Source organism: Coccidioides immitis (assembly GCF_000149335.2).
Source record: "Coccidioides immitis RS genomic scaffold supercont3.4, whole genome shotgun sequence".
Lineage (NCBI taxonomy): Eukaryota > Fungi > Ascomycota > Eurotiomycetes > Onygenales > Onygenaceae > Coccidioides > Coccidioides immitis.
The window spans coordinates 1,499,309-1,512,284 of NW_004504311.1; the positions used below are offsets into that span (position 1 = coordinate 1,499,309).

The window sequence follows — 12,976 nt, forward strand, 5'->3', positions numbered from 1 at the left end:
TCTGTACGGAGCATTCCGTCCATGCTGCTCAACAACCCAATTTTTAACACTGACGGGCCATGTAGAAGTAGGGATGAAGATGAAAAGGGACTGATCTTATAACCATCCATCGGGGTCGCGATGACTCAATGGCTCCACTCATCCAAGATTTGCAGTTTTGATTTGGATGTCAGGTGTCCAAACAAGGCTTTTTTAGGCGCGAGTTCTTGGAATTGCTCAGCTGATGATGTCGGGATGTGGAGGGTGAGGAGGAGGTATTTAATGACATCAAAGTCCTACGACCGCTTTTTTGGGCTTGTTAGGTACTTAATATGGAAAGTGAGCATCAAGGCTCAATTATGATAAGAGATACCAGAGTTATTTTCTTTGCTTTAACATTAAAACATTACATATTAGTAGCGCGAGATGTCGACCATAAATGATGGACCACTGTATCCACTTCGAGCGCCGATTCTCCAGAAGGAAAAACAGCAACCCCAAGAATACCGCGGTGAGTAGTCGGTCATGACGTTGATCTCCTTTGCGTCAAAATAAGCCCATACCGTGAGGTACGTTTGCCTAGCATCAAGCTAGGCTGGTGTAGGCCAGAGTGTGGCAAAGGTTCCAATGGAGGGAAACGAAACCCGGAAGCCTGGGTTTGTTCGATAATCAGTGATTGATGACAACATGATGTGCCGAGATCGGAAAATCCGTTTCAATGGAGGAGGTCAGATAGTGCATTTCTGTGGTAGCTCATTCCTCGTAAACCACATAAAAAAGGCAATCAAAAATATTCCTTGAGCGCCGCGTATGCCATAAGCCATAATGATTGCGCCCATAAGAATATCTTAGTGTTGGACCAGCACAGAGAAAAAAAAAATTACAGCTTTTCTTTGTATTCGTAAATTCACCGTTTACTCAGATGGGACTGGATGCACGTCAGTATACGAACAGTTAAGCACCAGAACATCGAGACATACTATCAATTTCACCAGCCTTGATATCATCGCTGACATCCTTGGGGCTTCGTCCATCAACCTGGCAACCAACGGAGAAGGCAGTTCCCAAAATCTCAAGGACAGTACCCTTGAGCTCCTTGGCGAAGCTGCGAGTTCTCATAGTGCGGGCAATCTCAATGATATCATCAAGAGGAATGGACTTGGAGTGCTTGATGTTCTTCTCCTTCTTGCGGTCCCGTGGGGGTTCCTTGAGGGCCTTGATGACAAGGGAGGAAGCAGACGGGACGACGGAGATCTGGGCCTGACGGTTCTGGATGGTGAGCTTCACGGTGACGCGGAGACCTTTCTGTTGTTTTAAGATAGACACATTAGCACATTTGTGTTTCTCCCGTCATCTAGATTGTGCTTGAAATTTGCGATATCGCCCGATCGTTGATTCTTTGAACATACCCAGTCACCAGTGGCCTTGGCGATATCTTCACCAATCTTCTTGGGAGAAAGACCAAGAGGACCAATCTTGGGAGCCAGAGCGGATTGGGCTCCGACCTCACCACCTGTGGTTCTCAGGTGGCTGTTCATTTTGTTAGCACATCTTGTCCTTTAATTTCTTGGAGGGTAAGTTCGGAACTTACATGATCTTCACCTCATTGGGATCGAACTTTGGAGCTATTCAAGAAAAAGAAATAAGTCAGCCGCCATCGTGATAACACACAAGAAGACGATACTTACGCATGGCGAGTGCGAAAGGTGGTCAGTCTTCCTTGGTGGTGAAGGGTCGTTGAGGTGGTTGAAGAAAAGAGAGCTCGAGAATTCCGTGATCCCTCTCAATGTCGCCCAAACTAAGCGAAGCTGCAACAGCTTAGGGCAAACCTGCCCACGTGACTAAATCTACGGCGGAATAATTTCACCGATTCCTTTGGAACCTAGGTAGGGCTGGGCTCTACTTCATAGTGGCGGAAGAAATACCTGAAAAATAAAAACTTCTAGCTAAGATTTAATACATAAGACTGTACCACCTTTCCGGGCAAAGCCCTGACAAGTATTTCACATTAATGAGCCTAATTGGTACCTGACACCGCCAGCCTATAGAATTCATTAGGACCACTCGTGCAAAGCAGCAGGAACGTGTGTACTTACTTCATTAAATGCTCCATGAAAGTGTGAAGGGAAACATCATCCGTAAATATAGTCTGACCAGATTGGGTACCACCGTAACCACCGCTGGAGTGAGTAGTGGAAGGGTTAAGTTTGGAAAGTAGGAAACGAGCTTGTGAACCTCCGGCATCACAGATAATGAACCGCGGTAGTGGGAACCGGTCTTGAATGAGTTCCTGTAGGGAAGTTAGAATATCCCTTAGAGCGATAAGTCCTCGTATAGGAAATCATACCTTGGCGTCTTCCTTGGGTTGTTCTAGGATGGCTCTGAAGTTATCGTAGCCTTCTTTGTCCTGATAACCTGCCTTTCTCCACGCGGCCATGGTCTCACCGTGGAAAATAAGAATGTGGAAAAAGGTATCAAGAAGAAGAATGTGAGTCGGCTGGATGGAGGCGGAGTCAAGGAGTACTGGTTGGGCCCCTTCATGGTCAAGCGAATAAGAATCCAGAGTGGGCTGGATCATAATTAGAGAGTCACCAACGAATTCGTGGTTTAGAACGTGTCGATAAAATGTGGTCTCATCGGGAGAATTGTTGAAGACCTGCAAAAACTGACTTCTTCGAAGGTGGAACATAAACTGTGGGTAAAGAGTGAAATTCTTTTCCAACCGGAATGATGTAGGATCGTCTTTGCGATAATCTGCGAAGCGCGAGCAAAGTCTGATGAGCATGCGGTCTACCCACCTCAAAACGTCAGGGCCATCGTCCACATCTGCCTTGAAGACAGCGATACGGGCCATTAGGACCGCAGCAGCCTCCTGATCGAACGATTGGGCGAGGGCAGAATCTCCTGCCGGGCTACTCAGTGGCCGCGCAACCGTCGTAACCCTGAGGTGATACTGGCCGGAAGAGTGCTGGTAATAGGTCAAGAATTGCATCATAGCCTTGTGAGGCCCTTGCTGCATCGGAGCCGGGCCTCCTTGATTTGCAATCTCGAAGTAGATACCGTAACTGGCGGCTGGGTCGATTCCACACATCTTCCAGGAACACGTATTGCCGATTCCGCACTCCGTTTCTCCAACAGAGCTTGATTTCTTGTTTAATGAGACAGCATGTCCAATGAGACCAGTGACCTTTAGTTCTTTCGTGGTAAGGACCTCCAGTGCCGCATTGAAGCCCATAACAAGGTTATCATTCGCATCTCTATCAAAGACGCGCACAAACGATTGCTTAAATTGGGAGGACGTGAAGGCATCAGTCAATACCATGTGACCACCAGTCGAATTTACTAGACCCTTCATTTCAAGGAGACCAACTTGGTCGAGCGATCCAATGAAGATATCAACAATGTGGCCGTTATGGGAGACACGCTTGGCTAAATTATCGTAAAACTGAAAACTGTCAGCAGCGATGCTTTAACAGACGCATAGAGAATTTCATACCTTGACTGCCTTTTTGTAGTATTTAATGTTGTCGCGATCAATGTCGTGGTGAGAACGTATAGGTTCTCTCAACTGGGGCCCAACTACTAAGCCCGGACCTTCAGTTGCGGGACCGCTGGTGAAGAGCATGATGCGACCGCCCGCATTCTGGAAGGAGGTCTCCATCAGCCCAATAGCGACACTAAGAGCTACTCCGGTACACCGTAATGGACGTCTATCATTCGCAACAGGCCATGGATCCTGTTGAAGCTGTTCCAGCACATTCGTGATTTGGAAATCCGCTTGTTGCACCGGGAGTAAGAAACGTGCGGCTGGTGCGACTGCAGGAGCAGGCCTGCCAGGTTGCTGCTGTGGTGCCGGTGCCCGAAGGCCAGGTGCAAGTAGGCCAAGCATCTCTTGTATTTGCTTCGGAGTGTAGTCCTTGCTGCCCTTGAATACATACGATTTGGCGCATTCTGTGTAGCCGAGTTCGTGGACTTGGGCCTATCGGAGGTCAATATATCGCCTCCAAGTCTAAGCAAGGGCCCTTACCATAGTACCAAAGGTGATGAGGCCAACGAGTGCATTTGGTGGCAGCAACGAGAGACTCATCACAAGAGAGTCTTTCACAGCCTTCAAGCCATCCTCTTCTTGGCAAGTATCAACAACGAACAGAAAAATAGGCGGAGCAGGCGCTGGGCGCGCGAGCTGGTATTCAATTGTCGTGCTTTGAGGATGTAGCTCCGGTGGGATGGTATTTTCGGTAATATCCTTGTAATGCGGAGGTAGAGGATTGCGCTGGAGACAAAACGGACATATCCAAATGCGCGCACGGATGTCAACATTGCTGCGGCACGTTAGTGGGCGGGCACGACCGATGTTTGCGAAAGCTAATCACATACGCATATGGGTTAAGAACCGCCCTACAGGGCTGCTTGCATGTCACAGGTTCATATTGCAGTAATGGGGCATCCGGTCTCTCTTTCAACGGTGTATAAATTGCTCCAATGGGTACCACCAAGCGGGATGCTTCCTATGGATCTATCAGCAACGAGAACGAGCCGTTCAATCAGAGCATCGCCAGACCATGCGTGTGCTTGGAAAGGTATTCCAGCTCAGTCTAATTCCATCTCGATCCTCTATCTCACTCCACTGATCCTTCAACGCTTCGTAATCCATGGCGAAATGGTAGTTCCAAGGCCAACTCCGTTTGAGGGGCTAAGGGCTAGATGGAATAGCGAAATACAAAAAAGCTTAGAAAGGAATATCAGCAAAAGCTCGCCTTGAACATAATATCATTAAAGCCTTAAATGCCAGGCAGGGAACAGATCTCTGTCAATGGCGAGAGCCGGAGGGCATTCCGGGAGTATCCTCATGTGGTTCATGAGGTCAACGAGGGATGAAGCCAGGTTGCAGGATTGGTGGTTGCTGCGGTCCGCCGTAGCACGCTAGCGCACAGGTTAAAAAGCTCGATCTCGGCTCCCCGAGCTTTTTTTTTTTCTTTTCCTTCTTTTTTTTCTTTTCTTCATCTACATTTACATCGCCGACTTTACACATTACGATGCCAGCTTCTGTCTTTTCTTAGTGACGTTGCTGTTTTCGCGTCGAGCGTATAAGGAATTTCTACCCATCGCTGGGCACCTGGTTTTGAAAGCTCATTCTGATGCTTGACGATCGATCGGGAATCAGCCGCGGTAACATACTAATAATGATATCCGGTTCTACTCTGAAATACGACAAGGTCTAAGCTGCGAAATAAGACTCGTCTTGTAAAACAATATGGGTTCAAACGTCGTCGGACATTCTGAAGGATCTTTCCTGCGGATAACGCGCAGCTTAAAACCCTGCATGATTAATAGCAATCCGCCTATCTCCCAATTGCCCAACCCATTCAAATCCATATACCCTGGCAATAACGCCGTAATTTAACGAGAAACCAGTCGTCATACTAAGTATTCACATATACAACAACCCATGTTGATCATAAAAGCCATCACTATTTTGTCATCTGGATATCTTCTTTCGGCACCCTCCCCAAGTTCTTCAGCAAATAGCTGCGTTTGAAAAACGTGTTAGGATGGACAATTGTGTCGAGGTCGGTCGAGCTCATTATTCCTTCATCCTTTACCTTTCTTAATTCATCTTTGTGCACATATTCGAAAACTCGGTTGCAAGCAATGTGGTATCGCATTCTTCCGACATCTTCTCGTACTCCGTGTAGTGTCTCTCTGTCGTTTACCCCAGTGGCTTGAAGAAGGGCGACGAGGTTGTCGACGGAGAAGTGACGATAAGGGCACCCGTGAGTTTGCCCGGCACCCGGGGCATTATCCGTGAGAATCTTTTGACAGGAATATGGAGGGTATCCCCTTCCTCGCCGATTTGCGTCACCTCCAACATCGCCATATGCATGGCGAATATTATATTTATATTTGGAATTGAACTCATCGTCGGTGAAATTTCTGAAAGATTGCCGCCAGAATAGTATACAGTCCTCGAGTGACAGGCCAATTCCCTTGAGGAACAATGTGTATTGAAGTCGACCGAAGTGTTTGAGGTGGGCGTTTTTGCGTAATTGCATGTGGAGGTTTCGCATACAGAGAGGGAAATGGTTGGATAAAACATCAATCGATGCAGCAGTGATAGGGGCTCCAGGAACCGCCCCCTCCCCCTCAGAGTAGGAAGTGTCGGAGGTCCCAAAGTTTTTCGAAAGGTGTTCAAGGATCGGAATAAGACGGTCATCTTCATCTAGTCGTGGCAAGGCTCGGCTCGTAAACTGTTCCTCAAGTCAGAAAATGCATCCGTAGTGACAGAGATCGATATTTTGCACCAACCTCAAGAGCCTTTTCCAGCCGAGCACTAAATTCGGCGAGGATCATGCTCTGCTGTTCTCCTAGAGGAACGTACGCCTTGCCTTTCTTCACAAAAACGCTTCTACGTTCAACTAGCTCTGGCACTTTCTCCCAGTCTACCTTGAACCAACCCTTGTCCCTTTTCACCCCAGGGGTTGTCGCATGGAGCTCGTTTTTCAGTTCATCTTTCTCTTCTTCACTCAGTATATCCCAATCGAAATTAAGGCTCTCCACAAATGCTTCCCGCTCTGCTGAATCATCTAGCTGGAAACGAAATTTAAAAAGCATTGTCTCAAGGCGAACGAATCGTCGCCTCAAGTCCTCAGTCGAGGAGAATGCCAGTCGTAGTATAAAATGGGAATAGTGATCCTTTTGTCGCTCATGCCTCAAACCTTGATTGTCGCGCGAACCTGCATCCCTATTCGAACGTAGTGGGAGGAATTTTCGGATAAGGGATTTTATATGTTCGGTGGTTTCCTCTGGGGTCTTGTTTCGATACGAGCATGCTTCTAGTTCCGAAAGAACTGGAGTCTGTGAGCCAGAATTGTCTTGAGCATAGCAGAAACAGCGGACGACATACTTCTTAAGCGATCAATCGCCCACTGCTCAAACTGCTCGAGTGTAATTTCAGCGGTGGGTGGAACTTCGTAGAAATTCAATCGGTGGGCATAATCTTGCTGCTTGTAGGTCGGAGCTGCGAATTGCTTCCGTTTGTAGTCGACGCCAGCACGACGCTTTGGATCAATTCGACTTCTATCGTACAGGACCATCTTGAATAATGCAGCTGTGTTGAGTAATTCAAGGTGCTGTCAGGGCATCGTTACCATCGTCGACGCTCAATTCAACAATTCGTGAAACCAAAGACGCGTCTCGACGCGACCTCGGTACGCCATATAAATCACGTGATATGCACGACAGTTTTCAATCCATGTTTGAAAATGAGGACTGGGGATTCGAGTAGTGGAGAAAAGAGAATGTACGAATTACAGAGTGTGTTCTACAACATCAAAGCTTACAGTGCTTATAATCTAAAGTATCCATCCATTGCGTTCTCTGCTGACTTTACGGCTCAGTTTGCCATTTCGGGCAACAGGGAAAATGATGTCGGGACTACTCCGTACTCTTCATCCATCCTCAATTAAATCTTGGGGCATTTAAGTTCTTGGAATCTTCTCGATGAAGGTAGGAGAGGGGCATAGCTCATGATACTTTGGTTGCAGGGTCTGGGGAATGCACGTCGAGTCGTAAAATCCGGGACGTGACAACGACGGCAATATGTGCCGGTGTTACTATTTGGCCTGCGTCAGAGATTGATTGCATATTGGTGTCTATCGCCTCTGCGCCGTTATAGCCTTGCGCTTTCAGCTCGGGGCATTGCGCCGAAGCGGCGGGGGCTGCTTGTCGAACTTTGATACCTTTTTCGCAATAGCTGTGGAGCGGCAGTAGTGGAGTGCTGTACGGAGTACGGAGTAGTCTTTGTTCTGAAGATCATGGCCAAGATAACACGGTTCCTCTAGCCGAAAGTTGGAGTTCTTTTATGGCGCCATGAGAGAATAGCGGCCGCCGGATTATGGTTATATGCACCCCAGATAGGCCCGTGCCCAGGATGTCTGTTTGGAGAGAATCGGTCGCGTAAACAGTATTGCGTTGGGACATTGTTCCTCCCAATCGCATTGTCCATGATAACCAGGCTTCTTGTCCCTCGCTGGGCGGGACTCCCAAAAGTTGCCCCAAGTCAGTTGTTTCAACTCTTCTCGTGGATGATGGCGGGGCGACGAGTGCGTCCGAGCCGGTCGTTTCCGACGTCGGCCACTCCACAGACGATGTTCCTGAGCTCGGTGGTGGAGCCCCCTGGCCGGCTCACGTGCCTCATTGGCTCGCCAGCTGCACTGCACGGTCCGCCGGCTGACTCATCCGGGGAAATTTCAGCAGCTCGGCGATGATGCTCCGACTCCCCAACGAGAAATCGAGAGTCGCCATTGATCCATTGATCGCCAGCTACAATAATAAAAAGGTCCTTGATCCATAAGATTATTATTATATATCCTTCTCCTTCCCCCACCCCAGATCCCAGATCGTACCAATATTGTTGGACTTTCCTACGAAGCCTCACGTCAACCACTTGACCAGGATGATATAGTTGTGGGTGCCTTCAGTTCCCTTGCCTTTTGGCAGTCTTACCTCCGTGGCACCTCCGTTTGCCCGATTCGTACCCATCGATCTTCCCACGATATCGAAAAATCTGGAACCTGTGTTTGCCGGCTTGTGTCAATAAAGAATGACCGTTCTCACGAGAAGTTTGAGAAAAGCCGCCCGGATCATACTCATTGGCGCTCCTGGCGTTGGAAAAGGGACTCAAACCGAGAGACTGATCAAGAGATACCCCCAACTCGCCTCCATCAGCTCAGGGGATCTGCTTCGAGACCATGTTCGCAATAGAACACCATTAGGTTTGTATTCACTACATCATCCTTTACTCCGCTCTGAGACGGAATGAAAGTAACATAATATAAAGGTATCCAAGCGGAGGCCGCTATCCAAGCAGGAAATCTCGTTCCAGATGCGATGATACTGGACCTAATATCATCAGAGCTTGCCTCGAAGGGCTGGCTTTCTAAACCCGCTCCGGGATCGTCATCGTCCACAGCGGCGGCAAGCCTGGATCCTTCCGCTTCCTTTATCCTCGACGGGTTCCCACGCACAGCCATCCAAGCATCCAGCCTAGAAAGCCTAGTCCCCATCAACCTTGTCGTGCAACTCCTTACACCTCCTGCCGTCATTCTCTCCCGGATCGCGTCCCGATGGGTTCATCCTGCTTCGGGACGGGTATATAACACAGAATTCAATGCACCAAAAGTCCCTGGAAAAGATGATATAACAGGAGAGGCACTGGTTCAGAGGCAGGATGATTCAACTGATGTTTGGAAGGAGAGGTTCAAGAAGTTTGAAGAAACTAGCCAATCGCTACTTGACCACTATGAAAAGCAAGGGTGCTTGTGGCGGGTTGAGGGTAACTCAAGCGATGAAATCAGCCCCAAGCTTTTCGCTGAGGTTGAAAGAAGGTTCGGTTAATGGGACCTGTCTCGGCCATGAAATAATTAAAGATTATATCCTGTTATCTAGATTACCCAGCCACAGCGCGGTATCTGTTAGCACTGGTGTTTAATTAGAGCTATTGGCTCCCTGTTTGCCTTTTGGCTATGTACAGTACATAGGGCACTCCAACTTATTCATAACACATGTTCATGATTCACATCACACATTAATAATGCTGAAAAAGAGCGTAGTTACAGTAGTCAGGTTGACATCGTCACATGTAGCCACGTATAGCCATCTCATGCAAACGGGTATTGGAGGGACGACAGAACAGAACTCCAACCAACTCCATGGCTTGACACAAAAGGCCCAAACGGTATCCATCCCAACAGGAGGATGTTATTCATCACTTCTTCCTCGTACCCCCCCGAGCATTCTTCTTCTGCTCTTCCTCTGCTGCCATTCTCGTCTTATACTCTCTCGGGCTCTCCCACTCTCCTTTCTTCCCTCCCTTCAACCCTTTCCACATCCCTTTCCCCTTCTTCTTAGCGCATGCTTCTGCCTCTCGATACTGTCTCTCTAGCTCCACTCCGCCGAACTCTACTCCCGTCTTCGCCTCGTACACCGTCGCTAGACCATGTTTTAACATCTGTAGCCCGACATCTTGCCTGAAGAAGAGCCAGCGACGGACGTAGACTGTGGCCACGACGCGCCCGTATTGATCGGGACGATAGAGATGGGCTCGAACACGCCGGCCCAGAATGTACCTTGTCAGCCAGGAATGTGCTTCGTGGGAGAACGGTTGGGCGGGGCGGCCGAAATGAGGGAGTTCAGGGGCGTCAACGCCTGCGAGACGGACATGGATCTTTAAAGAGCATTAAAAAAAAATCAGTCAAATGGTCATTTTCCTCCCCGCTACCGTTCTTGGACTGCCCATAAGAAGCAGAAACAGCATAAAAGGCACTGTACAAGGAGAGAAAACGAAAGGCCGTCACCCATACAGTCCTATTCTTCAACTCATTCTTTCCCGTGGGCACTTTCCGCCACCACTCCCATCCACCCAGCTTTCCGCCGGGGGTGTGGTACATCCGGAAATTATCCCCATCTCCGACACTGGTCACCTTACCCAGCAGACTCCGTCGCCTGAAGAAAGAGGGCGAGATGTGCCCCGCTTCGGGTATCCGCCGCAGGTACTTTCGGTGGATGTGCACACAGAGCAAGATGCCTCCAGTTACCAGGGCTGTGGGGATAATCGTCCTGGGCTCAGTGAATTGTTTCCAGTCCGTCGCGTTGACTATCGAATTCCAATCTCTGCTGCTGGATTGGACTTTAGATATTGTGCGGTCGGAGGGAGGTGCTGCATTTGACGGTGCGGGCACGTCCACGTTCTCATTATTCCTGCATTTCACTTGTGAAGCAGCGCCGCTATTATTGTTTGAGTCATCTTGCGGTGGTGAAGCCCAGAACAGCCATCTCATGACTAGCTGAGCGTTTTAAGTGGAAGAATCGCTGTCGTATATCTCGCGTAGCTCGTTGAAGGTTGGCGTTGAAGATTCAAGGCGTTGGGGTGGTGGCATGTTTGTTTTGCGTCGGTGCCGTTGGCCAGGGATCTGGATGCGGATAATGCAGGGAAGCAACTTAGCCACCAAGTCACCTCGGTATTTTGCATCTGCACGTTTGCGTCCCAGGCCTTAAAAGGGGCTATTTGAGCAGTCTACTTGTATTGATTTTGCATTCTATCTACAGAGTACATTGAAAGCAATACCTGTACACAAGGTTCCGTTGTTTCTTCGGATCCAACTCCCACATTTGAACCAAGAAACCGACCAAACTTTGGAAGAAACAAAGTGCGAAGCCTTTACCAATCCACCCTAAACAGAAAAATAGTAGCATAAATGCATGGAGCTCTTCAAACCCCTTTTGTACGGATATATAATTCCATATAGAAAGTCACCGAAAGCAAGAATTAGGCAAGTGCTGAGTCGCCATTCATTTCGTTGTGAGCGGCAACGTGCTCTTTGCTTTGTCGGCTGCAGCATTCGCCATTTCTTTAAGCTTGTTCTTCCTCGCCTTCTGAAGGTAGGCGAAGAATAAAAGGAAAAGCAATTCGATCCTACGGTAGTTTGGTTAGTAGACTGAGAATAAAAGCAACAACGAAGATATGATTAGCAGTTACCTCTCTTTGGTCATCATCAATAGGCCTTGGACTAGAACACCCTTGAGGATCTGAGGTCCAATTCCCTTAAACAAACCAAGAATTCCCTCGTGCTCAATGATGTAGGCCATGACTTCGCCAAATGTTTTGAAAGGCTTTCCTTCTCTCGATGGCGGCGGACGAGATTGTAGGCCCACCTTCGCGACAATCAATGGCTGGGTAGTAATTGTAGCGAGCGACTTAGACAAGGCTCCCAGAACTGCATAGTATATTAGCACAAATTCTTGTATGGTGCAACAGACGTCACCCACCGAAGGCCTCCCAGGGTCTCAGATTGGTTTTCCCAGGAAAGATAACATCCCTCAATCGTTGATAGGCTCCGTAGGTGATTGCTGGATTCACAACAAGAACAAGGCTGGCCTTTAGTCCTCTCCATAATCCACTCCAGCCGTCATCACTATTGACCACCTCCTTGCCGGTTTCCATGAAACTTTTCTTTTCGCCCTTCTTTTGAGTCTGCTGTCTGGTTGTGACAACCGAAACTGGTATCGTAAAAATTTGGGCAACGGCACCAGCAATCGCACCAAGGGAGAGCTCGATGGCGGTATTGGGAGGATGAGGGAGGTTCGATTTCATGTATAGGGTTCGCACGATCGAGTACCAGTAGAAATATGCAAAATTTGTCGAGGCCACACCGACCAGGGAGCCACTAATCCCCGAATATAGCCCTTCGACGCCCTCATAGGCAATTATTTTCTTGATCGCATCCAACGTGGACTCGTAATGCTGCTGGTCGTCATCATGGTTGGCGTTTCCGTTCGTCAGTTTTTGCGAGTTCACTTGGACTTGGAGGCGAGTCTTAACACTGTCATACGTTAATACCGGTACCACGACTTTTGTTGATATTTGGATTCCGCTTACATGTCCAACGGATACACGATTGCATTTGCAAGGACAGCTCCAGTGGCACCAGCAACAGCGCTCTCCCACGGAGAGAGCCGTGCTTTCGACTGCCCAGCCATTGGGCGAATTATTATGTTATAGTTATCTCGGTGTCAAGAAAACGGCAAGCGTGGAAATCCAGAAAAAGGGCCTTGCAACAACGAAGCAATCAGAACGAACTATTTCTTTATGCCGGGTGCACTGGGCACTACTTCACCAAAGCACGACGGATCCAACAAAACAAGACTGAACAAAGCAGAAAACGCAAGGGTGCAAACAAATATGGAGATTGTCTGCAGTGTTAGTGGGCAAAGGGAAGATTCCGTCGGCAAATAATTTACCATGAGATAGCGAGCCTCCAAGCAGCGTGGGAAGATGATGGAGGGATCAGCGGAAACCTTGAAAGTCGGCGTTGGAAGGCTGTCTTGAGCCGAGGCATCACCAAGCGTCAACCGGGAATCGACCGCTCAAGTGAGGCAGCGCGAGCGATCCCGTTTGACCGCGCACGAAAGACATAAACTTAAGACACGATGTGCCACT

At 48.5% G+C, this 12,976-nt stretch overlaps 8 protein-coding genes across 8 annotated transcripts; 1 reads left to right on the plus strand and 7 right to left on the minus strand.

The window, feature by feature from the left end:
* Positions 1-337: 337 nt before the first annotated feature.
* Positions 338-1,716, minus strand: CIMG_04811 (60S ribosomal protein L12). The gene is made up of 5 exons (XM_001245369.2): positions 1,668-1,716; positions 1,571-1,604; positions 1,389-1,509; positions 960-1,284; positions 338-907 (listed from the first exon to the last, which is right to left on the minus strand). The coding sequence occupies exons 1-5, from the start codon at positions 1,669-1,671 to the stop codon at positions 894-896; spliced, it is 498 nt and encodes a 165-aa protein (XP_001245370.1). The 5' UTR covers positions 1,672-1,716; the 3' UTR covers positions 338-893.
* A 185-nt stretch (positions 1,717-1,901) lies between these two features.
* On the minus strand, positions 1,902-4,799 carry CIMG_04812 (protein transporter SEC23). Its single transcript, XM_001245370.2, has 7 exons — positions 4,541-4,799; positions 4,357-4,487; positions 4,007-4,301; positions 3,476-3,958; positions 2,327-3,424; positions 2,076-2,269; positions 1,902-2,021 (listed from the first exon to the last, which is right to left on the minus strand). The coding sequence occupies exons 1-7, from the start codon at positions 4,631-4,633 to the stop codon at positions 1,997-1,999; spliced, it is 2,319 nt and encodes a 772-aa protein (XP_001245371.1). The 5' UTR covers positions 4,634-4,799; the 3' UTR covers positions 1,902-1,996.
* Positions 4,800-5,144: 345 nt separating this feature from the next.
* Positions 5,145-7,127, minus strand: CIMG_04813 (DNA primase large subunit). Its single transcript, XM_001245371.2, has 3 exons — positions 6,884-7,127; positions 6,286-6,827; positions 5,145-6,227 (listed from the first exon to the last, which is right to left on the minus strand). Exons 1-3 carry the CDS (start codon positions 7,071-7,073, stop codon positions 5,451-5,453), a joined length of 1,509 nt encoding a protein of 502 aa, XP_001245372.1. The 5' UTR covers positions 7,074-7,127; the 3' UTR covers positions 5,145-5,450.
* A 376-nt stretch (positions 7,128-7,503) lies between these two features.
* Positions 7,504-7,959, minus strand: CIMG_13389 (uncharacterized protein; the record flags this gene model as incomplete). The annotated part of the gene is made up of 2 exons (XM_004446039.1): positions 7,504-7,756; positions 7,808-7,959. 2 exons carry the CDS (start codon positions 7,957-7,959, stop codon positions 7,504-7,506), a joined length of 405 nt encoding a protein of 134 aa, XP_004446096.1.
* Positions 7,960-8,047: 88 nt separating this feature from the next.
* CIMG_04814 (uncharacterized protein) lies at positions 8,048-8,520 on the minus strand (the record flags this gene model as incomplete). The annotated part of the gene is made up of 3 exons (XM_001245372.1): positions 8,048-8,301; positions 8,366-8,402; positions 8,485-8,520. The coding sequence occupies 3 exons, from the start codon at positions 8,518-8,520 to the stop codon at positions 8,048-8,050; spliced, it is 327 nt and encodes a 108-aa protein (XP_001245373.1).
* Positions 8,284-10,805, plus strand: CIMG_04815 (adenylate kinase). Its single transcript, XM_001245373.2, has 2 exons — positions 8,284-8,753; positions 8,819-10,805. Exons 1-2 carry the CDS (start codon positions 8,582-8,584, stop codon positions 9,373-9,375), a joined length of 729 nt encoding a protein of 242 aa, XP_001245374.1. The 5' UTR covers positions 8,284-8,581; the 3' UTR covers positions 9,376-10,805.
* Positions 8,817-10,898, minus strand: CIMG_04816 (nuclease). Its single transcript, XM_001245374.2, has 2 exons — positions 10,341-10,898; positions 8,817-10,204 (listed from the first exon to the last, which is right to left on the minus strand). Exons 1-2 carry the CDS (start codon positions 10,815-10,817, stop codon positions 9,746-9,748), a joined length of 936 nt encoding a protein of 311 aa, XP_001245375.1. The 5' UTR covers positions 10,818-10,898; the 3' UTR covers positions 8,817-9,745.
* Positions 10,899-11,043: 145 nt separating this feature from the next.
* On the minus strand, positions 11,044-12,793 carry CIMG_04817 (peroxisomal carrier protein). The gene is made up of 4 exons (XM_001245375.2): positions 12,416-12,793; positions 11,806-12,359; positions 11,516-11,753; positions 11,044-11,452 (listed from the first exon to the last, which is right to left on the minus strand). The coding sequence occupies exons 1-4, from the start codon at positions 12,514-12,516 to the stop codon at positions 11,329-11,331; spliced, it is 1,017 nt and encodes a 338-aa protein (XP_001245376.1). The 5' UTR covers positions 12,517-12,793; the 3' UTR covers positions 11,044-11,328.
* Between the last annotated feature and the right edge of the window lie 183 nt (positions 12,794-12,976).

Coding starts and splice junctions, on each gene's coding strand:
- CIMG_04811 (XM_001245369.2), bottom strand. Junction 1,510..1,570: donor CCCAATGAGGTGAAGATCAT/GTAAGTTCCGAA, acceptor CAAAATGAACAG/CCACCTGAGAACCACAGGTG. Junction 1,285..1,388: donor CCAAGGCCACTGGTGACTGG/GTATGTTCAAAG, acceptor TTAAAACAACAG/AAAGGTCTCCGCGTCACCGT.
- CIMG_04812 (XM_001245370.2), bottom strand. CDS start 4,633: ATGGATTACGAAGCGTTGAAGGATCAGTGGAGTGAGATAGAGGATCGA. Junction 4,302..4,356: donor GCGGTTCTTAACCCATATGC/GTATGTGATTAG, acceptor AACGTGCCGCAG/CAATGTTGACATCCGTGCGC. Junction 2,270..2,326: donor AACCCAAGGAAGACGCCAAG/GTATGATTTCCT, acceptor ACTTCCCTACAG/GAACTCATTCAAGACCGGTT.
- CIMG_04813 (XM_001245371.2), bottom strand. CDS start 7,073: ATGGTCCTGTACGATAGAAGTCGAATTGATCCAAAGCGTCGTGCTGGC. Junction 6,828..6,883: donor GGCGATTGATCGCTTAAGAA/GTATGTCGTCCG, acceptor CACAGACTCCAG/TTCTTTCGGAACTAGAAGCA. Junction 6,228..6,285: donor GGCTGGAAAAGGCTCTTGAG/GTTGGTGCAAAA, acceptor CTTGAGGAACAG/TTTACGAGCCGAGCCTTGCC.
- CIMG_04815 (XM_001245373.2), top strand. CDS start 8,582: ATGACCGTTCTCACGAGAAGTTTGAGAAAAGCCGCCCGGATCATACTC. Junction 8,754..8,818: donor TCGCAATAGAACACCATTAG/GTTTGTATTCAC, acceptor CATAATATAAAG/GTATCCAAGCGGAGGCCGCT.
- CIMG_04816 (XM_001245374.2), bottom strand. CDS start 10,817: ATGAGATGGCTGTTCTGGGCTTCACCACCGCAAGATGACTCAAACAAT. Junction 10,205..10,340: donor ATGAGTTGAAGAATAGGACT/GTATGGGTGACG, acceptor TGCTCTTTAAAG/ATCCATGTCCGTCTCGCAGG.
- CIMG_04817 (XM_001245375.2), bottom strand. CDS start 12,516: ATGGCTGGGCAGTCGAAAGCACGGCTCTCTCCGTGGGAGAGCGCTGTT. Junction 11,754..11,805: donor GAGACCCTGGGAGGCCTTCG/GTGGGTGACGTC, acceptor TATACTATGCAG/TTCTGGGAGCCTTGTCTAAG. Junction 11,453..11,515: donor TTGATGATGACCAAAGAGAG/GTAACTGCTAAT, acceptor AAACTACCGTAG/GATCGAATTGCTTTTCCTTT.